The sequence below is a fragment of the Cavia porcellus genome, unplaced genomic scaffold, assembly GCF_034190915.1.
Source record: "Cavia porcellus strain 051 isolate PalLab524CR breed Dunkin Hartley unplaced genomic scaffold, mCavPor4.1 scaffold_10, whole genome shotgun sequence".
NCBI lineage: Eukaryota > Metazoa > Chordata > Mammalia > Rodentia > Caviidae > Cavia > Cavia porcellus.
Window position 1 is genome coordinate 42639909 of NW_026947493.1, and position 23772 is coordinate 42663680.

General features: G+C 38.3%; 1 protein-coding gene across 4 annotated transcripts in view; it reads left to right on the forward strand.

Annotated features, from left to right (window-relative positions):
* Positions 1-383: 383 nt before the first annotated feature.
* Positions 384-23772, forward strand: part of Trim55 (tripartite motif containing 55) — a 46834-nt gene continuing 23445 nt past the window's right edge. Inside the window, exons 1-4 of one of the 4 annotated variants that reach the window (XM_013144119.3) lie at positions 384-722; positions 1252-1424; positions 6158-6323; positions 8806-8901. In XM_013144119.3, the coding sequence (XP_012999573.1) occupies positions 555-722; positions 1252-1424; positions 6158-6323; positions 8806-8901 (603 nt within the window). In that variant the 5' untranslated portion in view covers positions 384-554. The remainder of the gene's footprint in view (positions 723-1251; positions 1425-6157; positions 6324-8805; positions 8902-23772) is intronic. The other 3 variants (XM_003480072.3, XM_013144120.2, XM_003480073.3) reach the window with 3 other exon arrangements.

Below are 23772 nucleotides of genomic sequence, written 5' to 3' on the forward strand. Positions count from 1 at the left end.
TAAGCAGTATTGTCATGCTACCTTTGATGTCTTGCTTCCTAAATGCTTAAGACAGAAATGAAATCCATTATACAGTCAGACTAAAGCTGCATACTGTCCCTTGCTGGACAAGCTTGTCACCAAGTTCTTACTGAGTGCTCATGGAGGGCCTGGCTCAGAGACCAGGCATGCACTCGCATTTGTGGCTGACAACTGTCAGCCTCAACCTCCTTCCCCCTATTACCCCCCACCTAAATAGGGTTTGTAATCCTCTTTCCCACCCACTCTCTTCACTCCCAGGGATAAGAATGTTGACTCCTGCTCTCTGTCACCTGTCAGAATCCATCCTCCTGTCACTGGCTTATATGGACAAGTCAGCCAACTGTCACGTGACCTTGGGCTGCTAAAAACAGCTCCAGCACCCACTCTGAACCGGAGCCTGAAACAATGTCTTCCACCAAGAGAAGCAGAAAGGACACTTGATCATACAATCCTTGGAATTATTTCCAGGAAACATTTTCAGAAGCCATTTGGAACATCCTCCCCCTGGCAGCGCACTCAGGGACGGCCAGGAGATGAGTGCATCTCTGAATTACAAGTCTTTTTCCAAAGAGCAGCAAACCATGGATAACTTGGAGAAACAACTTATCTGTCCTATCTGCCTAGAGATGTTCACGAAACCAGTGGTAATTCTCCCCTGTCAGCATAACCTGTGTAGGAAATGTGCCAGTGACATTTTCCAGGTAGGTTTATTTGGAGTTTGGGGAAAGGAAAAGATTCCCTCCTATCTGAATCAAGTGGTTAATACTGAAGTCAATTCCTATAGAAAACTTTGTAAGGCTGCATTTATTTTCAGCTTATTTGAATGATTTGCTTTGTGATTTGCTATCATGCTCCTCCTTACTCCAAAATCCAGTGGTATTTTAATTCCAAGAATCATGTTTGTTTTTAATGAAACCAAATCATTGAATTTATTTCGAAATTGAAAATCAAGTACTGCCAAGACATGAATAATCGAATGTCTGGGTGGAAGTTAAAAAAAAACACTGAAGGAAAGGCACTTCATGCTGAGAGTAGTACACTTTTGATGACTGTGGATGAGGGCTGGCCTGGCCCTCTGTTTCAGGACCACTTGCCGTTAGGCCTGAAGAGATTATCTCATGACAGGCTTAAAGTAATTCATGTTGTTCATAATCATGCAGAATGAAAGTAAGTCCCAGAAAAGCTCCCTGTAGCTTTCCTCAATTCTTCTTTTTTGCTTGGCAAGAGCAGGCCTCTAACCCATACTTGCCCACAAGAGGAGGCACCACTGTGGCATCAGGGGGCCGATTCCGCTGCCCTTCCTGTAGACATGAAGTGGTTTTGGACAGACATGGTGTATATGGACTTCAGAGGAACCTGCTGGTGGAAAACATCATCGACATCTACAAGCAGGAATCCATCAGGTAACATTCTTCCATGTGCCAAAATTTTTTACACTGATTCTTGTGTTTGTAGCTTTGAAAGGGTTTCTGCATTGCTTGTTTATCAATCAAAAAATAATTACTTTATGAAAAACTTTTTTTCCAAGTCAGTCCTCAATGGGACTGAGAATTTTTCATGGGAGGAAAAGTGGCAGCTAGTCCTCGTGTTTTGGTATCATTTAAGAGTGAAGAATTATGATTCATTAATGCTAATCCATCCCACATGTTAATGCTCTCCCCTAAAGCCATGTATTACATACATTTTAGAAATGTTTTTACTTAACAATTCCTTTGTAATTCTAGATCCTACACAGCAGAAAGAAATTTTAGTACAAAACTTTATAAAAAGTTAACAGAAATGGAATCTTCCAAAATAGCCCAGTGCTTAACACAGACAGTTTTATTTAGAATTCTGTAGATGATTGTAAAATACCAAAATATTCTGATATAGTTTGTCATTATATTAACTCTATGGTAAATTCAAAGCAAGATATAAGCTTGCCTCTAGGCATTTATAGTTTAAGAGATTTGGGAGATTTAAAAAAAGATGGAGTGCAGATTATGTTTCCTTGTTCCCTAGATTGTATTTATTGAATACACATAGTTTTCATTGCTGATCGATTGATATGCAATATATACATTCATCCAAAAATATAAAAGCTTTCTTATTCATTGAACTATACACTTCTTTTTCTAGAGATGACACTACAGGAATATCAGGAATATATTCCTACAAGACATGATGTGAAGAGCCCTTTATAATTGTGCACAGCTCAGTCTGGTCCACAAAGTTGGGAGCAATATGGAGACCATTGAGAAATGGTCCCATCATCATCCTCACTAGGGCATGTGTATTTATGGAACATCTGCAGAGCTTTGATAGTCTTGTGCTTTTACAAGGAAAGCTGTTCTTAATCTAACGTGCAATTATTGTAATTATTATGGCTATTAGTTTCTGTTTAAGATTCAAAGCTAAATTAGATAGTACCAGGATATAGATGGAGTGGGGGAAGAATTGCTGATGATATATTACAGGCACTTGTTTTCCTTGCTTCCAAAATCTCTTAACAAAAAGGAAAATACTACCACAGTTCTGCTCTCATTGTATTTCATAGACTTGCTTTCATTGTATTCACAGATCTTATCTCATTGTAATTCATTACTTTGGAAATGGAAATACTGTACACACACAGTCTCTTCAAAAATTTACCAGCCAATAAATAAACAAACAGTTATTAAAAGGAGTTTCTATGATAATTACTTCATGTGCCCCAGGAATGTACCTTACACTGCACAGCTGCTCGGTAGGGCTAGCTATTCAGACTCCACCACAAATATTCTTCCATGTTCTATTTATTGCAAGCATTTTGTCTCACTATTTGTCACAGTGAGTACTTGCAACATGGAAAAAATAACAATAGTTGTTATGAAATCCAGAGGAAAGCTGTTGTTAAAACTTGTATCATAAGGGGCCAGGGATATACAGCTCAGTGGCACAGTACCTGCCGGGCAAGAGTGAGGTCATGAGTTTGATTCCCAAAACCAAAAAACTTGTAGCATTAATAAAATTATATAAGACAAATCTTTATCTTAATTTTTAAGTCCTTTTTGCTGTACCTACTGAAAGTAGTATCTAGGGATTGGGAAGCAAATTATGTAGAAGCAATGAACCAAATTTTCAATAATAAAGCTCATAGCTGAGTAGATTAGGATGTTTTGTGATTACCAAATTCTTTTTATGCTGTTTCTTGAATTTGAGATTTGCCTTTGGTACATTTTTACTTGATGGCAAAACTATAAGTTTCCCAGAGGGTTTGGCCATATGTCTGGATGTAAAGCCAGCTGTACTCAGAAGGTTGGCAGTCTTAACTGACCAGAACCTTGAGCCTCAGGCATATTAGACAACCCTGGAATAACTTTGGTTGTATACTTTGTTCATACAGAGAGAGACTAGTCCAGCTCTAGTCATTAGGGATGACAATGAAAAGGGAGGAGGTGTGAATAATAGCCTCTGATCCAGGTGTGTTGGCACACACCTGTAATCTCAGCACTCGGGAGGCTGAGGCAGGGTGGATTACTATGGGTTCGAGGCCAACCAGGGCTACAAAACAAGTTCCAGACCAACCTGAACTGCATAGTGAGACCATGTCTCTAATAATGATAATAATAATAATAATAGGCTATGAGATACTGGTCAACTCTGATCTCTTACAAAACTGCTAGAGACGATAGGTCTCCACAAATCCTGGATTTCTTGAATTCTGCATGATAGGGAGTTGGCAAGAGAAACCACTAATTTGGTTAATATGAAGAATAAACAACAATAATTTAAAATATAATAAACAAAATTATGTGCTGTGTGTCCAACATCACTCAGGGAGTTTTCCAGGTGAATCATGTACAATTCTTTAACAATCCTGTGATGGGGTCTTTTTTATTATTATTACCCTATAAAAGGTGTTTAGGCTTAAAGAAAAGTAAGCTACATAAAGATCTTAAAAATTCCAAAAGTACTACAAGGCCTGTAATGAGAGGCCTGGTTCTCACTCTATTCAAGTGTCACTTCCCCAAAATGATTTATTTTTACTATGCATTCACTTACAAGTAGGTGGTGCCTTTGAGTCTATGTTACCACTTGAAAAAGAAACACCTAATAAGAAATATGGGAAGCAGTTTTCAGTGTATATTGCATCATAAAAAAGAATAAATTGAATCACAAACAGAAATAAGCATGTAGTATTATAGCTGTTTCTGCTTGTTCAATTTCTGCATATATTGTACGCTGCATGAAAATCTCTGGTCACAGCTGCTAACATCATAGCACAGGACACAGGTTGCCCTCAGGAAACGCCTAGGAAAGATGAGCCAAAATAGTGTTGCATGTGCCATTTTCCAGTAGATATACTCTAGACTGGCTTAGTCCACATTTATATAAGATGGAGCTACATGAGAGAGATTTTAGAGGTGGAGATACCTTTAACCAGTAGAAATCAATTTGCCAGTCCTAGTCTCTAGATAACCCTGGGGGTTTTGTCATTTATTTATGGAGTATTCAGTATGCTGTCTGATATCTTCCTTGCCAATCATAAGTTCAATGTGATTCTAGATTTTCTTATATTTCCCATGCTTTCTCCAGGTAGGCCATGTTATATTAGAGCATTTGGAATATTGCACATTAGGCAAATCCAATTCTCACTCATTCATTCAATGAATACTTAAGGATCCATCCCCTTTTTGTGAGGCATTTTTCTAGGCACTGGGGCTCCAGCAAAAATTAATACAGACCACAGCCCCTCCTTGATAGGAGCTCACTTTCTAAAGGAGGAAACAGCTCTGTAAGGGAAGTGATCTTCCCAGTTACTGTGTTACTTTCCTTTTTGAGTTCCAAGCATATGATCAAGTCAGAAGGTTATAGATTTTATGAAAGTATATTGCTATAAGCCAGACAGAAATGCCTTTGGCAGACACCAGATTACAAAATCTTGAAGCTGGACATCCACACCATCTCATCAGACCCAGTCCTTTCCCTGACATTCAGTTCTCTCAATCTTAAGCACTTGCCTTTTTCTAGGGACTTACAGAGGTATATTAGTGTGTTCTTTGCTTTCTCTGAGTTCTGGCTCTGCAGCTATGTGATATTACACATCAGTATTAACAGTGTTCAAATATTTTTATTCATGACTCAGAGAAGGTAGTATGTTTTGCATGGTAATTCAATGACCACTTACCTATGAAAATGGATGCATATAAAATATGCTTTTGTTTCATATCTATGTATGCAATGTATACAAATATATACCTGAAACATACACATGTCTATGCTTATATTTGTAAATGTACACCAGAAACAAGTTTGTACATATGAATACTTATACTTACTATGCGCAAGTCACAGTGTTTGCTATTCTCCTCTGTTTTTACTTTGACAGTGCTGATCATGAGCTCTAAATGAATTTTATTTCCCTAAAACCTAAGGTTTTTAAGAAATGTATCTCAATAACAATTTTAAAAATATAGTCTCATCTGAGATGCTTCTAAATAATTTTGTTTGATAATATGAGGAAAGTTTTTGAATTTGAATTTGAATTTTTCCAATACTTTTTAGTTAGGACATATAAAGATTCCAAGGCTACACCAACATCTCATTCCTACATGTGACTGGCACACAGACTAATACCAGACAAATTTTCTGGTCTCCCTAACCATAATCTTGTAGGGGAAGTGTTTGCTGGGGCTAGAGACTGGAGGAGTAGAATGAACTTCCTTGACTGGTGTAAAATTGAGGCTTAATTTATTAGCAACTTTCCTTTCTTTACCCATCATGAGAAAGCATCACACGAGTGATTTATAAGCTTATGAACACAGAACTGGAGCAGGCTCCTGACAGTTTACCAGAGCCCAACATTCAACTTTCAAGCATGTGACTAACCAATTTTTAAAATCTTGAATTGAAATGACCATGATGGAATTATACTACAAAACTTGATAAATAAGTACCCCTGTATTCCAAGCCTCACCTTAAGCAACTAATTAGAGCTCTGCCATGACCCACCATTAAACTTGTAGAGAAGATGAGCTGGGAAAGTTTTAGGCAGATGAAAGGTACTCTGAGAGTCTATTTGAATAGTGTTGCTGGGTGTTCAAGATGAACAGGGATTTGCAAGCTCTGCCCCAGTAGAAGTTAGCATGCCTTTATCTGCTTAATCTCCTCCCAGGCCAGAAAAGAAATCTGATCAGCCCATGTGTGAGGAGCACGAAGAGGAGCGCATCAACATCTACTGCCTGAACTGCGAAGTGCCCACCTGCTCCCTGTGCAAGGTGTTTGGTGCTCACAAGGACTGCCAGGTGGCTCCCCTCACTCATGTGTTCCAAAGGCAGAAGGTAATGTTGCCACTCTAATCCTTCCACTTCAGCCCCTTCCAAGTCCTGGTGTGGTCAGCTCCCTGCTGTGGAAGGAGGAAGGAGCCCAACCCACACAAGGGCCATGGGACCTTGGTGGATGCGTGTAGAAAATCCCGAAAAGGAATATCCTGCAGTTGGTACCCAAGTGCCTCCTTGTTAGATTTCCTGTAAGGGGTCAGAGAAGGCTCGAGAGTGCACCACAATTCAGAAAGAGACACACAAGGACATGTGTTTTTTGGAGGCAGCTGAAGATAAGCAATATTACACAGCAGGGCCCAAACTCAAACTGCCCAAGATTATTTGAAGTTCAGATTGCAGATGAAAGGGTGGTTTTTATTTTTCACTAGCCACAGAATGCTTTTACGAAGGTTCCTTTTTGCTCTTTTATCTCCTACTCTTTGTGGACAAGAGTTATAATGACATTCAGTTACAGAACAGCTCTAAAACTTTTCCTCATGCTACCTCAGGTAGTCTGGACTAGCTAGTAAAAGACACTCTTTGAGTATGATGCATGTTAACACTTCACCTCAGGACCTTACAGTCCCCTCCTGACCAAATACAATCAAGTCACTATCAACCTGCCAACCTGGTTGCATGCAGCAGCAGGTCAGAACTTACCTGTTTGGTAAGATAAAGGAGGGATAGATGAGCCAATAGTTGCAACCACTTCTGACATGAATTTGAGCAGTTGGTTTTCCTGTCAGTAATCAATTTCACATTTTTCGAGGTTTTTACCTTAAGATCAGAATTTTAAAAGGATTCTGGAACCCAAACTCTTGGGCAATACCCATTAGTTGCTAAAGAAGATAGATTTTGCAAGATATTGATAACATTTAGTTTTTAATTTACTTTTGTAATTTACTTCCTTCTCTTTTCACACTACCTCCACCTCCCCCCGCCCAATCCTAGCTATTAGAATTGGACAGCACCTGTTTCACACAACAGTGATACCCTCAGTTCAAACTCAGTTAGTTCTAAATTCATGTCTAACACTGAAAAGTTTGAGAACTGAACATTTTCACATAAGAAATAATGGAAAACCAAGTAATTGGTTCTGAGATCCAAAAATTATAAGTTCATTTTTCCTGCACCTTAACACAAAGTTAATATCTCTAGATTGTGGAAAACATCTAAACACAGTACATTAAATATCAAAACACAACATAATAACTACAATTTTTAAAAATTTTTTGTACAATTACTTTACTTTGAGTTGGAGGCTTTCTGGTCTACTAGAAGCTGGAGAGAAGTTGGAGAAGTAGGAGACGTTATTCTTGGGAAAGAAAGCATCCTTCCATGACTGCAGGAAGTATGCTTCCTGGGATCTTTTCTTCTGGTCTTTTTTTCCCCACCTTTTCTCTCTAAAACTTGGTTAGGCAAGAGCAGTGCTTAAACCAAAACATCACCCTTTTGTGTTCATACAAGATGCAATTTAAGCTGGATTTTTCAAGTCAGATGTTCAGTTCAACTAGCTAGCAAAGTTACAAACACTGAACAGGTTTTTCAAACTTTGCTGGTCAAGTAGTAAAAAGTTTGAGCTTGAAGCTGTTCAGCTACTGAGGTATCACTGCATGTACTTCCCTCCAGGCCCTGGAAAACTCATGGAATGGACGGAAGGACATCCTAAATTTGGGCCAAAGTAGCTTTGTTTTTACCTAACAGGATTCCATATTAGAGTCCATTTGAAGATAAGAATCCAAAGCTTTCCGATGTTTTATAGCAACTGTTTGATCCAGTTGTTTGTTCCTTTAAATATGACAGAATTAGGGTCCAAATTTATTACACATTTTGCCTGATATTAGAGTGAAGTTAAGGACAGAACTGAACCACACATGTAGATTTCCTAAGTTTCCATTCATTGTTCTTTGTGGTTCAGTAGTTAGCATTAGAAAGAGGTCAAATATAAAGGAAAGAAAATCTTGGGTGGAAAGAACACAAGAATTTCAAAGTTGCATGTTTGTAGTGATTTAGTTTAATGAGTGTTTGCATGTATGTATACACTTTTATTACAGTAGGCCTGTGATAAATATATGCCAAATAAATTAGTATTTATTTTAGATATTACCCAAATATAACGATACTGAGCTACGATAGGAAAATAATTAATTTTGAGTACCTAAAGTCATATATGAAACTCTATTCCATTTATAAACTATGTGTAGAATTCCTTAGTTTGAACATACTATTCTCAGTGGCCCATAATTTAGCTCCCTCCATGTTTTTAACAGAGTCAACCTCCAGTAAGAATCTGATGAAAACTAGAAAACCTCTTCCCACATGAATGTAATCGTTAGTAAAAGTTTGTCTGCAATAACAGAAGTTTCACAGCCTCTTTGTTATTGCTTAGGGATTGCACAAACCTTAAATAATGAACTCCATGAAGACAATGCTATGATTAATCCATAGTCATTGGTTATTAGCAAACCTTTCAGGTTTTGAGTCTCTCTTTTCTCTTTTTCAGTCGGAGCTCAGTGATGGCATCGCTGTCCTTGTGGGAAGCAATGATCGAGTCCAGGGAATGATCAGTCAACTGGAGGACACTTGTAAGACTATCGAGGTAAATCAAGCAACTTCTAGGGAGTCTAAAGCAAGACTGCAACTTCTCAGGGTTTGTAACTGCCTCAGTTCCACACTGGAAATTTCCATCCTAATACATGTTTTATTCATTTCTTACAGAATGATCTCTTTCCTAATATATCTCTGAAATATTCACATCCTGGCCCAGTCACATAAAAAAAACTTTAACATGTTGATGAGGCAGAAATTACTAAAATTGTTGTTACTGAATGTGTTGTTTTTTCTTGGTCACCTCCCCTCACCATGGTACTGAGACTCTTTACCACTGAGCTATATCCTCAGCCCTTTTTATTTTCTGTTTTGAGATACAGTCTCACTAAGTTGCCCAGATGAGACTCAAATTTATGATTCTTTTGCTTTAGCCTCCTTCAGTGCTAGGTTATAGGAGTTTATTACCATGGCCAGCTCTGTCAACTCCATTTGAAGTATTAATAATAAGAAAACTCAATTCCCAGCAATAAAAATGAATCTTGTTGTTATTATAGCAAATTTATTGATGGAAATCCAAATGGTCTTAAGAAACGCTAGATACTGCTTTAAAAAAAAATCACGTGCTATTTTGAACTGTAAGCTTTACAGGGTCAGCAGGAAAAGAATGGTATGTCCAACATGGATTAGAGAACAGTTCAATCATTAGAAGTTGTCTTGGTTACTTTTCTCTCACTGCTGAGACAAAATACTGATACCCAAAATTAAGAAAGGAAAGGTTTGCAAAGGTTTAGCTCACAGTTTGTGGAGGGTTCAGTCCATAATCAGCTGGCTCCAAAGCAGGGTGGCACATGGCAGAAGGTCAACAGTTCATGAGCGTAGAATACAATAAAGGCAACAAGAGCCAAAAAGGGGAGGAAAATTCCTCTTTTTTTCTCTTATGTTGTATGCACAAGAGCCAAAAAGGGGAGGAAAATCCCTCTTTTTTTCTCTTATGTTGTATGCAGGCCACCCCCTCCTGCTTTCACACCATCTCTGAGCCCTCCTCTTGCACAGGCTCAGGGTGTTTACAAAGTGAAGACCTTGGCCCCCTGATGAATCACTTAGCTAACTTCTAAACTTCTCAAGTTGAAACAAAGAACAACATCTGAAAGCAATAAGAGCAAGTCCTTTACACCCTACTGTGTAGAACTGCTGGGTTACTTAGTCTTCCAGATTTTTCAAGGTGACGCTATGTGTCAACAATTATAAGAGCTCATGGACGACAGAGTTCAGGCTCATTCTTCTCTATTTGCTCTGTCTGGTTCAGTGTCTGGTATATAATATTCATTTAAAATTTAATGAATGAGTGGATGACTGGGTGGCTGTTAAACTCACTCTTGGACTTGAATGTAAAAATCTAACAAAATCTACTTTTTCCTCACTAATATACAAAGTGTGATCAAATATATGGTTAATGTTTAAAATTTTTTAATTAATTACAGTAAAAACAAACTGCCATGAATTCCCCTCAAAGTATTTTCCCTCGCTTCACACTATCCCATTTTTATTAACACTTTCTGAAGCAGTTCCAGAAGTTATCTTTCATGAATGTCTTTGTAGAGTGCTATCGAAAATTCAGTGAACATGGCTTCTGCCGGCTGGGAAAGACAGACTCATGAAAATGTTACAATGTGTCCTCATTTACCTTATTCAGCAGATCTCCAGCTGTTCAACTTCTGACTCTTCCCCAAAGTCAAAATTACCTTGATTAAGTATATTGAGGCACCATGACAGCATAAGATACATATCTGACATTCGCTATTTATGAAGTAAAGAGAAGTTTACTTTGGCTCATAGTTCTGGAGGTGAAGTCCACAATTCAGCAATCCCACTGACTTGAGTATCTGACAAAGGTGGCGCATCAGGGTGGGAGCAAATGTTCAGAAGGAGGAGTGACAGAGACAAAGACAGAGAATGATTTGTGTGACCCTTCAAAGGCACACCTCTAATGACCTGAGGAATGTCCCACAAGGCCCCACTGCAACAAGGTCCACAGCACCGCTTGTTAGTGCCATCCTGGGGAGGGACTAAGCTCTACATAGGGAACTTTGGAAGACATATGTCTAAACCATACCATCTAAAAAGGTTGAGCTGCGTGGCAGATTTCTTTTCAAATAATGACTCGCACACTAAGTAGAGCCATGTTACATAGTGGGGCAGACAAAGAGGTCAGAGTCCAGGTCTCTGGCTCCGTAACCAGGAGCAGTCTGTTACTATCTCCCCTCTCTAACCTAAACAACCTTGCTGTTTTCAGTTGGACTTCAGTGACTGAGATATTAAACTGCTCAGTTCTTGGCGTATTGTCCTCATTGCTGTGTGCAAGGACTCTCATTATCTACTACTATTCTCTTCCCTATAGATAACCATTCTAATGCATTTGATGTTTGCTCTGCCTGTATTCTCATACAGTGTATACTGTTTTATATGCACATATGTTAATTTTATAAATGGTATTGTGTTGTATTTCTCATTCTACTTTTTTGTTCCAACTAAGCACTGTGTTTAAGATCTATTCATACTACTTACTGCAAGCACATGCAGTCCCTTAGTTTTCTCCTCTGTAGAAAAAAAAAGAGATAATTACAGTGCGTACTTTACAGAGTCACTGCAAGGAATAAGCAGAAGGAAAATACTGAGCATAATGCCTGGCATGTAGTAAGTGTCTGATAAATACTCACTATTCTTATTATCTTATTGTTAGAAAAGCAGATCCTATTAAAACTCAAAGGCAAGTTCCTATATAATATCTTCAAGGCATTCACTATAATTATCTCATTTTAGATTTACATATCATTAAAATCAATCTCCTCTCCTTTTTTTTCCATATGCCTGAAAAGATCTAAGATAAATCTGAAATTCATTTATAGAAAGAACGTTTTCTCTTAGTGATGAGCCCAAAGAGATTCACAATTGGACAATATAATTTTTTCCTTGTCCTTATTTACAGTAAAGGTTGAATACAGTTTAATAATTAGACATGAATCAGCACCCCAGTGTGGGGCCTCTTGGAGTCTGCAGTTTATAAATAGGAGCCCATTGCTTGTGAGTGAGGGAGGTCAACTCTGTACACATTACTGGTCTGGTGAGTTCTTTATCAGAGATCTCTGTTGGGGAGAATCTGGCTTTCTGTCTGGAATGGAGACTGGAGAACACATACAGGGCGAAACTCCCATGAGTCATGTTGGAGTTTTGAGCAAGGACAACTCGGCTGGGTCTCATTTTAGCCAGGATCAAAGGACACCAGAAGGGCGGGAAGAGATGTGGCAACAGTCTTCCTTCAGAAGCCAGGCAGAGGTACAGTAGGAAGCAGCTGTTTCTAATTATACTGAGAATGAGACAAGGAGGAGCGCATTTGAAATTAATTCAGCAGAAGGGATTTAGGGCAGATGTCAAGGAGATCTTTCTGGCAGCCAAGGTCAAGATCAGTGCCCCATGCTTCCCTGGTCATGTCCTCTTTTGAATCTGACACACTTTTGCAAGGGTTTTCACAGATGACCAGTGGAAAGTGAGTAAGCAGTCACTCCTTACAAATCTTTAAATGACAAGAGTCTTTAAAAGTGTTGCTTCCGTCTCACTTATTTTACTTCTGAAATTTTAAGGAAAAAAGATTTTTAAAAAAGAATAGCAAGTATATATTTATATATACTGTATAGGATGTAGGCAGCCATAGACAACAGTATAGGATGTCTGTATTCATATCTAACCTCTATACATTTTTTGGGAGGATAAAATCAAGAAAAAAAAAAAAAAACCAGAAAGTTAAGAACTTCAAATAGTGAGACTAGTGATCTTTCAATTCCTTCTTCAAATATTCCTGTATTTTACATTTTTATACAGTGGATCTGACATTTTACGTAGCACGTAAAGAAGGACTAGACTAGAATAGGGTGTGGATAAGTCTTGTTCTTTCCGATCGGTTTAGGTGGTTCATCTAAAGATGAAAGGATGGTCTCCGAGCCCTCTGGAGGTCTCTGACTTTATGATTCCTGTGTGCTTTGCTCACAAAAACCCCAAGGATAGGGACACTGTTACAAATAGCTGCACTGTGAGTCTATAATCCCTGAGGTGATCTTCCATAGAGCCAAGCCAACAACTGTGGACAAAACTGTGAGCAAAACTCAGCTTTTTACCAGCCTGCTGGGCAGGAGGACGTGGAGCAAACCAGGTATTTGTGGCCAATTGTCCTTCTATAATTGCCTTGCCTTTCCTCTCAGGACGCTGACGTGTGCCCTGTGTTACTAGTATTCATTCCTTGCCGGTGTCTAATTTTGTCTCTAATCACGTAAGGCCTTGCCGAGCTGGCCTGGGGACGCACCTATCCAGACATCAGCCTTTGGAGCATTGCTGAGCTTAGGGTAAATCTCACCACGGATTCTTTGTTATCTTTTTAAAATAATGTATGAAGTTGACACATATGTACAGTGAAAATGAGCTATAATCACAAAAGGGCAGTCTGAGCCGTCTTAAAGGCATTTTCCCTCTGTGCTATAGGTTAATTCTAGGTAAAGAAGCTGAGTCTTTTTAGCCATTTAGGCTGAAAGTGGCCCAGCCTAAGGCATCTTTGGGTTCTCTGGATTATAGATTGAGCAAACCCAGCACGGTCTGGGGCATCCCTTGCCTTTCTGGGCCTATAGTTGGGGGATGGACTGAAATTGTGAAAAAGACCACTCGGAGGACTGAAATTCTCCTGAGCAGCTCTCTGCTTCTGAAAAACCAAGCTTGACTTTCGTCCTGCATCCCTAGAATGTCATCTCTTGTCATCTTCAACCATAGCCCTTACCCTGTATTACTGGATACCTCAGAGCCTTCCCAACTGCAGACAGGCAGCCCTAACAGTGATCCCTGTTTTATATGAATGCTTGTTTAGAAAAAACTGCCATGAATTGAGTAATAATATTTAATACTGTGTCCAATAGCTGAGAATGCCTTTATAGTTTACAAGAACAAATCATTATCTTTCCAAACTAGTTATTTTACCCAAACTATTTTTCATCTCTGAGACATTATCTATACAATTGCAAATATGAAGTAAGAATGTATAAGAATAATTTAGCAAAGTATAAGGATAATTTTAATATGCATGCCAACATTTTTAAAGCCATGTTGGTAAGGCATGCTTTCTTAAAGAGCAGATTTCAGAGTTTTCTTGTTGGCTGTCACTGAATTAGGAGAGGTGGGGTTAAGCTTCTTGTCCCTCAGCTTCCTAAGTTTTGCATTGGATATGACAATACCTTCTTCACAGTGCTGTTGTGATATTAAGATGGTGTAAGAAGCACATGCCAGGGGCTTGTAGGTATCACCTCACATCATCCTCAGAGTCAGGAAGAAGTGTTTGCTTATGCTGATAATGCCAACAGATTATTGTTTGAACTATTGGAGCACGTTTTAAGTGGTGTCAGAGTAAGACTATCAAGTCCTGATTAATTTAAATGGCAGGGCTGAGCCAATTCTGTAAGAGATTAAAATCACAATGAATAGAACTTGTAATTAGCTCTATTCTGTGTCAAAGAGACTTTGTGGCAACCTGAACTATGTACTGACAACCACAGAGACTGAACGTCTCCTGGGAAGTGTGCTGGCTCCTCTGAAGGGCACAGTGAGGAAGCATTGCTCAGCGCATCCTGTGGCTTTCACTCACCTATCACCTCACCGTCAGCCTTCATCTGGCTTACTCAGGGAGATTCCAAATGGTCTGGACTAGCTCCCAAAATCCCTGAGGCCATGAACCTCAAGAATAAAGGTCAGAAATGCCACACATTATTGCAAAATCATCTTCCTAACATGAAGGACAACATGACATAGTAGTAAAGAGCATGAGTTTGGAAAACCCAAGCCCCACATCCCTGAATGGAGTTGTTCTTCTGAGAACTATACAAAGGCATAGCTAACAGGGAAGGGACTAAGCCCAGCCTGTGCCTAGAGATCTAATGTTCTGTCGCTTTTCTAGGCCCATTGTAGTTTGTGCTCATGGGACTTCTCTAAATGATTGCAACTGGAGCTTTATGCAAGAAGAGCAAAATTTAATTTAATTTCCTTGAGAGGAAATTCCCACTTTATAATTCTTTCTTCAGTGCTTGTAATTCACTGTCTGGTTCTCTCTCTCTCTCTCTCTCTCTCTCTCTCTCTCTCTCTCTCTGGAAGAAACCATGTTAATTCCCTTAACTGAGGGGCTTTTGAAGCACCGTATTTTACACAAAGCTGCATATCTGAACAAGTGTGCCTCAATGAATGCTAGAGGAATGTGGTGAGATATGAATGGGCTGCCGAAGCCACAGTTGCTCAGTGACAAGTGGTGGGGCTTAGAGTTTATCTTTAGTCCTATTTTGGTCACAGAGCTGTGCTCCTTACATGGTAAGAGCAGTAGTCATAATTGCTTTAGTCTGCCCAGGCTGGGACTGACATTAATGTCTCAGTGCTATAGATGACATTCTGAAGTCTATGTGAATTGAGAGAAGCATTTTCTGGTGTCAAGATCCTTGTGAATATCTCATTTACCCAAAGTCAGGTGATCCTGGAACTATAGAGTTGGAAGTGACTTTATCAATTATCCAGTCTAATCTCTCATTGTACAGATTCTTAAAATCCCTAAAACTATCCTCACACTACATGGCATCCCTAAGGTTGCACGGCTATATGTTGCAGAAGTTATTTTGTTTGGTTAGTTTGTTTTGTTTTTTATCTTTTGAGCATTGAATGAAGCAAAGGCTTGGAGTATAGAAACTTTTAAGTAAGGAATGTTTCTAGATGCAAGTTATACTTTATTCACCTATTCAATCAATCATTCAAACCTATATTTCTCAGGTGCACTTTCTGTGCTATATTCGCTATTAATAATGCTGGGAAATACTGGTAAACTAAATACAAAAAGTATTCCTCACAGGCAGTTTCTTAGTTTATCAGAAAAATTAGAGAATAAAACAAGACAATTTCAGGGAAAAAGTGTCTAGCAAAAAGCTGAACCAATAAAAATTTAGCCATTAAAAATATTGACATTATTCTCTCTCTCTCCTTCTCTCTCTCCCCTCCCTCTACCTCTCTCTTCCCTCCCCCCTTCTGCTCTCTTCTTTTCTCTCTCTATTTATTCTGATGCTAAGAATTGAATCTAGAACATTTACACTTACCTAAATGGCCAGCCCATTTTTATTTTGAGGCTGAGTCTCACGAAGTCACTAAGTTGTCCAGGCTAAGGTCAAACTCACAATCCTCCTGCCTCTTCCTCCCAAGGTGCAGAGATTATACATGTACCTACACACCTGACTGTAGACTACCTAATCCTTTAGTGTAAGATCATTTATATTCTTCCTATAAAAATTTTTGGGGTAGGGAATAAGCACCTGCTTGGCAAGTGTGAGGTCATGAGCTTGATCCTCAATACCAAATACAGAAATTGGAGGGCCAGGGATATAGCTCAGTGGCACAGCACCTGCCTGACAAGTGTGAGATCCTGAGCTCAATTCCTGGTACCAAAAATTTTTTTTACAATTGCATGCTTTATCTTATTGCTACTAAAATCAAAGGTAGCTAAAAATTGGCTTATATGAATTTTTACAATTCTATGAAAGCTACAATTAATCACTGACTTTAGATCATTATTAAAGATTAGCTATTCACTTCTAAGTAATCAAGTAAATGACTTTGGTTTTTTTCTTTTCATTCAGAAGTTTTGATATTGGTTAGAAACAAATATTCTACTTGTCTTCAGCTTACCATTTAAATATGGGCAGGACAATTTCCTTTTATAAAAGTATCCCTTTTTAGTATAATGGCCCATTGAATTTTCCATAGAAATAGGATGAATTTTACACCAGGAAAAAGGCTGTGTTGTACCTGGAATCTTTTATGAGAACACATCTGGAATCCAATACAAAGTGCATGCATTTATTTATTTATATATTTTAAAGAGAATGAAGCCAAACAAAATGAAACAGAATAAAGCCAATCAAAATAAAACAATGAAAGTGAGACAGGACTTCAAAACAAGATAACAGGAAATCAACAGCAAATGAACTTATGATGGAGTTACTCCATTTGCTAAGAACACTCATGCAAGTACACACCCTCTTATATACAGATCATAGGAAATACACTGGGGAAATACAGAAGTCAGCATTTTTCCCATTCCATTTTTCAGGTTATTAGAAAGTTACGGTTGACAGTGTTGTAGATTCACATTTACAAAAGCCCAAAAAGTCCTAAATTCAGAATAATCACCATCAGCAATCAGGTGATCTCAGAATTTTTTGTGTATCTTAGCACACACTTATTCCCTAATTAGCTTTCATGGTGGCTTGATAACCAGAAACCTTCATTGTTTGTTGACTTCCATGGTGTTGTGATGGGTGTAACCAAGAAAGTCTGAAGGGATCCTAGTTAGTCTCACGTGTTGGTTCTTTATGAGGTTACATATACATAGGAGACTTCTACACAGAATAGTATTACATTTGAACCTGACATTAAGTTAGTATGAACATCTTAAATTAACTTTTAAATGTTTGTAAGTCCCAATTATATAATTCCAAGGACAAAGGATACATTTTTTTCACAGTTGAAAAACATACTTGTTGAACTCTTATCACATTTTGCTTAAAGTTATATTAAAGGCAAAGTAAGCAACAGAAAAAAGTAGATATTTTGATGTTGAATGCTGGCAAATTATGGCATGTTTTGGATCATACAAACCCTGGTACCTAACATGCAGTTAATGAATTTTATGAAAGAATGAATTAATGAATATAATTCTGAAGCAATTTGAGATTTCTTGTCTTTAAAATTCTTAATTTCAGCAGAGTAGATTTGGTAAAAAACAGATTTGGTTCTGTTTAAAAGTACTTTATGTACAATGTTTTCAAATGAAAAGCACGTGTACATCTAGGTGTAATGGAAGTTTCAAAGACCCAAGAGTTCAGAGCCCTGGACCCCAGGCCAGGTACCAACAGTGAACGGTAGAAAGATCTCGAGGAAGTGACAGCTCTGTTGAGTTTCACTTTCCACATGAGTGAACTGATTGATTTGGAACAGGTTATTTCTAACATTCACTTTCAAGTTCATACACTTGAATAATTCAAGTTAAGAAATTTAAATCTAAATTTAATAAACACTAATATAGTGTCTACTATGTGTCAGGAAATATAACTTTTAAAATATAAAATAAAATAAAATGTGCCTTACAAAATATGTGGTGATATAACTGTAACTAAAACATAGCCCACTCATACAGTAGCACTTTCATCACTGTAAAGTATAAGTAAATAAAAGTCGTTTTCAAAAATGATAGCCAGGCATAGTGGCACAAACCTTTAATTCCAGCACTTCATTGCTGAGGCTGGAGGATTGCTGCAAGTTCAAGGCCAGCCAGGGCTGTATAGTGGGTTCAAGGCCAGCCTAGACAACATACGAAGACCCTATCTCAAAAAAAAACTTTTTTTTAATTTAAAAAATAATTAATTAGGCCCCTAGAGGTAAAATAACACAAAAATAATGTAGGAACATAAGTACAGTTCTCCTATTTAAACTACTATGAAAGATTTATATAGCCAATATAAGTAATTTTTGACTTGAGAGGATATACCTGAACACAAATAATTTCACATCAGTCTCATGGAAAATTATTTGTCATTCATAAACTTGAGCGTTCTAACTTCCATAGAAGAAATCTTTCATAATGAAAGCATCCTAATATATTATGTATGAATGTTTCAAGTACACAAATGATATTGGAAGAACAACTAGCATGTTTTCAGTAAGCAGTAGAGCTTTCAAGTATCAGCAAGGCATATGTCAGGTATGCAGTGAGTACATGGCTGCTTGTAAGCCTAACACAAAAGATAATACAGTAAAAATTTTGATGGGAAAGCTACTAACCTCTTAAGTTCCTAGGCCTGTTTGTAGCAGTCAAAATCTCATTTGCAGCTAAAGGGCTGCAAATGGTTGGAAATTTGTAAGCCCAGGAATGTCTATGTCTTGTATAGGTCTTTGTCCAGTTTGACAACTTCCAAGACTCATAAATTTGTGTCCCCTCCTATCACCTCTTTTCCTTCTACTCATCCTTCAAAGCCAACTCCTGAGTCAACACTCCTGGATCCCCTTGAGTATCCCCCACGTACACAAAGGGTTGAGTTAGGGTTCCATCACTATGCTTTTATAAAGTCCTATCTAAATCTAACATTTCCATTTTTTTAGCCTCCTATATTGTGTTACATTATTGGCCCATAGTCTTTTTCAGTGCAGCTCTATGAGTTCCTTGAAGATAGGAACTATATTTAATTCATTTTTGGTTCTCCAGATTCAATTTTGGATCTATAGCCTTGCATAACACATGACACAAATTACATGCTTAAGAATTGTTTGTAGAATTAATAAGTAAATGAATTGTTGACAGTACTACTATTTTAGTGTGATTTGGACCACTGATCTCCTTTATGCATTATAGTTTCGTTTTTTTATGGGTACCAGGGATCAAACTCACGACTGCCTGCTTGCAAGGCAGGTGCTTATACTGCTGAGTAAATCCCCAGCCCCTATGCATTATAGTTTCATTAGAAGCTCTGATGTGTATTGACTGTTCCAAGGAAGGCAGTTGGAAGGATGGATGTGTTTCTTCTATATTATAGAGTATCTTTATAATCAATAAATGTATCCTAAGCAGGCCTGGATTCTATAATCAAGAAAAGTTATAGTTATATATTTAAGAAACTCATGTAAAGAAAGAAGACAATACATGACATTAAAGAGTTAAAGTGTTTCCAGGCATGGTGGTGCATGCCTGTAATCCCAGCACTCCCAAGGCTGAGGCTGAAGGATTGTTGTAAGTTTGAGACCAGTCTGGGCTACAAAGTGAGCACGTGGCCAGCCTGAACTACATAACAAGACATGTCTCACAAAGATCAAAAAAAAAAAAAAAAAAAAGGAAAGAAAGAGAGACAGAGAAGACAAGTATTTACTAAAACGAAAGAATATGTGACAAAGGTCACACAGAGGTCAGAGATGTTAAGATAACAAATTAGCTGGATTCTCAAGGCAGAAGAGCTAGATCAGATCATTATGACTCATAACTTGCTCTCAGCTATAAAAGTTCGGTACCCATAGATGGTCATTCTAAGGAGATTGGTACACATCCCAAGTTCACGGGAGCTTGAAAACCCAAAACTCAATGACTAGACCAACTTGAAAATTGATTAATCATGATTTAAGTATGAACTCAGAGTAATAGAAACTGAGTGACACTGGGTATATTTTACCCATACAATGTAAATATGCAAATCAAACTTCCAATATAGCTTTTTTTCTCCAACATTACCTTGTCTTAGGCAGTACTAGATAAATAGAGGAGTTGATGGATATAGGTATGTGCCATAATGGTAACCTATTATGAGTTTTTAGTTAAAAATGGCATTTAGGGGCCAGAGATACAGCATAAGTGCTTACCTGGCAAGCATGAGGTCATGAGTTTGGTACCAAAAAACAAAAATGGCATTCAGCCATTGAAATCAAGATAAGCTTTATGGAAGAGTGGTACCATAATGCTGTGGCTGATGAATGCTGCTGCTCTTGAACTGTTCAATTTGCAAATAGAAGCTCTCAGTAAAATTTTATTTCTGTTCACAAACTCCAAACAACCGTCTTCCCTATACAAACATGGCTACTCCTACTCCTCATTCTGACATGTGATCATGGCTTCCTGGTCAAGATAATAGTTGCAGACAGACCTGTGCACACTTTCTATGAAGCTCTTTTGTGTACTTTTTAGCACATACAGTATTGTACAGTATTACTCAAGCCAACGTGACTCCAAAGAAAGTGCAGAGCAGTAATGAAGGTGACAAGAATGTGCAGAGAGTAATGAAGGTAAAAAACTGTGAACAAGAATGGAAAGAAAACTTTTGAAGAAAATAAGCAATGAATTGAAGAAGGAAATTGTAGGAGAGCATGAGCATTGTATTCATATGTCTGGTCTGGCTTCAGAGTACAAGATGGTGATGTTGACAGTCTTCAGTATTTTGAAGAATAAAGATGCCATCAAAAGAGCTGATGTGGCAAAAGCAGTAATGATGTTAACCAAGCAGAAGACACAAGTGCTAAAAGAGGTGAAAAAGGCAGGAAACTGCATAGTAATTTATCACAAGAAAACCCCTGTACAAATACAAGTGACAAGTTTAAATCCAGTAGAGGATGGTTTGATAAATTCCTCAAGAGAAGTGGTGTCCACAGTGTGATGAGATATGGTGAGGCTTCCACTTCTACAAAGCTGCTGCACAAGCTTACAAGAAAAATTCAGGAAATTCACAAAGGCAGGGTACCTCACTCGACAAGTGTTCAACCATGATAAAACAGGGCTCAAGGCTGCTGCAGAAGCCTACAAGAAAAATTCAGGAAATTCACAAAGGCAGAGTACCTCACTCAACAAGTGTTCAACCATGATAAAACAGGGCTTTTCTGAAAGACACCAAACAGAACCAAAATCACACAGGAGGAAAAGGCACTGTGGGGCACAAGTCCCTGGACAGACTGACTCTCTTGATGATGAAAATGCAAGTGCTCATCTGATGATTAAGTCACTATGCTAGGTGTGATGGTACACACCCTGTAATGCCAGCATTCAGGAGGCTGAGGCAGAAAGACTGCCACAAGTTTGAGGCCAACCTGGGCTACATAGTAAGTTCAAGGCCAGCCTGAACTATGTAGCAAGACTTTGTCTCAAACATAACAAAAGAAGATTAAACCACTGTTGGTGTACATCCCCCAAACCCCTATGCATAAAGGAACAGAATGCCTGTCATGTGGAGGGCCAGTGGAAAAGCTTTAGTAACAGGGAATTGTTCATGAAATGAGTGCATGTGGTGTTCACACTCACCATTAAGTACTCCTTTCTGACAACCAATTTCTTGAAAGATGCATTCTTTTCTAATGGACAATGCACATGTCCCAGCACACCCTACAATCTTGGTGGATGATATGGACTCTGAGTATGGCCTCATAAAGGTCAAGTTCCTCTCCTCCTCCGCATGACCCCTCTTGTGCAGCCCATGGGCCAAGTGGCCTGCAGCTTCAAGAAGCTGCACACATAATGGGTGCTATGTCTATCCTTGGTTTTGACTGACAGCTTTGTTTTGCCATATTTGACTTTATTCTCTCCCCCCCCAAAAAAAGTAATAAGAACTAAGGAGTAATAAAATCCAAAATGTGTAAATTTTGTTGTAAAAAAGAGAGGGGAAAAAAAAGAGCTCTAACAGATATAACAGCAAGTGTGTTTAGGGGTGTTAAATAGCTGACTATATTAACGTTTTTGGATCATTGAACACAGCTGTTTGCAGTCTCTCTGTTTGAATGTCCACTTTGTATTCTTTGATACTGTGATTTGAGCAACTATTTCTAAGATGATAATATGTAATCTATTAACAGGTGATTTCTTACTTTTTTTTTTGTAGTTCTGTATTACATGTACCCTTACACCGCTTTGTTTTGTTTTGTGTTTTTCTCTTTTTCCTTTTAAATAAAATTAAAAAAAAAGAAGCTGCACACAAAGGTGCTCTTCACAGGGTGTTTCCATTTCACAGAAGCAGCATCCTTGACTCTGAAAGAGTACTAAAACATTTCCATGTCCTATATGCATCAGCCTCACTGACAAAATCTGGGAAAATGTCACATACAAGACCTTCAATTCAGCCTGGAGGAAGGTGTGGCCAGAATGTGTCACTGAAGGGTCAGATACACAGGTAGTGGAGGAGATTGTGACCACGGATAAGATTATGGTGCAGACATAGAGGAGCTTGCTAAAGAGCTAACAACAGAAGAACTTGCTGAACTCCAGAGTGAACATCCCACTGAGGGAGAGGAAGACAGCAAGGAAGTTAAGAGGTTAGCAGTGAAGTGATACAATCCATTGTGGAAAAATGGAATGAGTTCCAAGGTGTCTTTGACAAGCACCACCCCCAACATAACTGTAATGAACAGACTGTTAAATCTGATGAATGTCACATGATCTCTTATTTCCAGAAGGGTAGAGCACAGGAAAGAACAAGTGACATTAGACAGATTTTTCATCAAAATTAACCCTGCAGCTAAGAAAAAAAAAGACAGGAAATCCCTGAAGGAGATGTCCCTGATGTTCTTATGGATGGGAATTCTTTCTTCAAACTGTAACCTCTTTCCCTTACACCTTCCTGTCCTCCATGCTAGAAGTCACCCCAAGCAAGGTTAGTATTTTCTCACTGTACTGTATTTTTGTTTCATGTTTTTAGGTTAAAAAATACATATGATTCAAAACAGATTAACCTTATTTAAATTGAACTTTATGGGAAAATTTTATTTTGTTCATGACTAAAATTGCTTTGTGACCAGAATCATGATATGAATTAAATTTGTGAAATGATCCACCACTATATTCCACCAATGTCTTAAAGATCACTTAGAGTTGGTGAGTATGACTTGGAGAACATCACAGATAGAGGAGAAAGGAAGAGTTAAGAAAGCAAGTGCTCAGTTTTGCTGGAATAAAGTATAAATAATGAACAGTAGAGTCTCCCAAAATCTTCAAGTGATGTGTCCAAATAGACTTTCCCACAAGCATCTTCTAATATGAGCTAACTCAAATAATAGGTATGCTGCAGGACCTGTGTGAGGAGTTTGATTATGAAGGAAAGCTGTAGCCAGATAATGGATGGTCTTAAAAGTCAGTTACAAAGTTTAAATCTTACCCTTCACACCATGGAGAGTCATAGCAGAAAAAAACTAGTCTAAGAAGATCGATTTGGCTTCAGTTTCTGGGTTGGCTTGAAGGAAGAAATGTAAGGGACAGAGGCCCTTGGGAAACTACAGAATCAATATGGGAGGACTGACAGTTGGAAAAATTCAGTACAGATGAAGCAGAGAGAGAGTGAAAGGC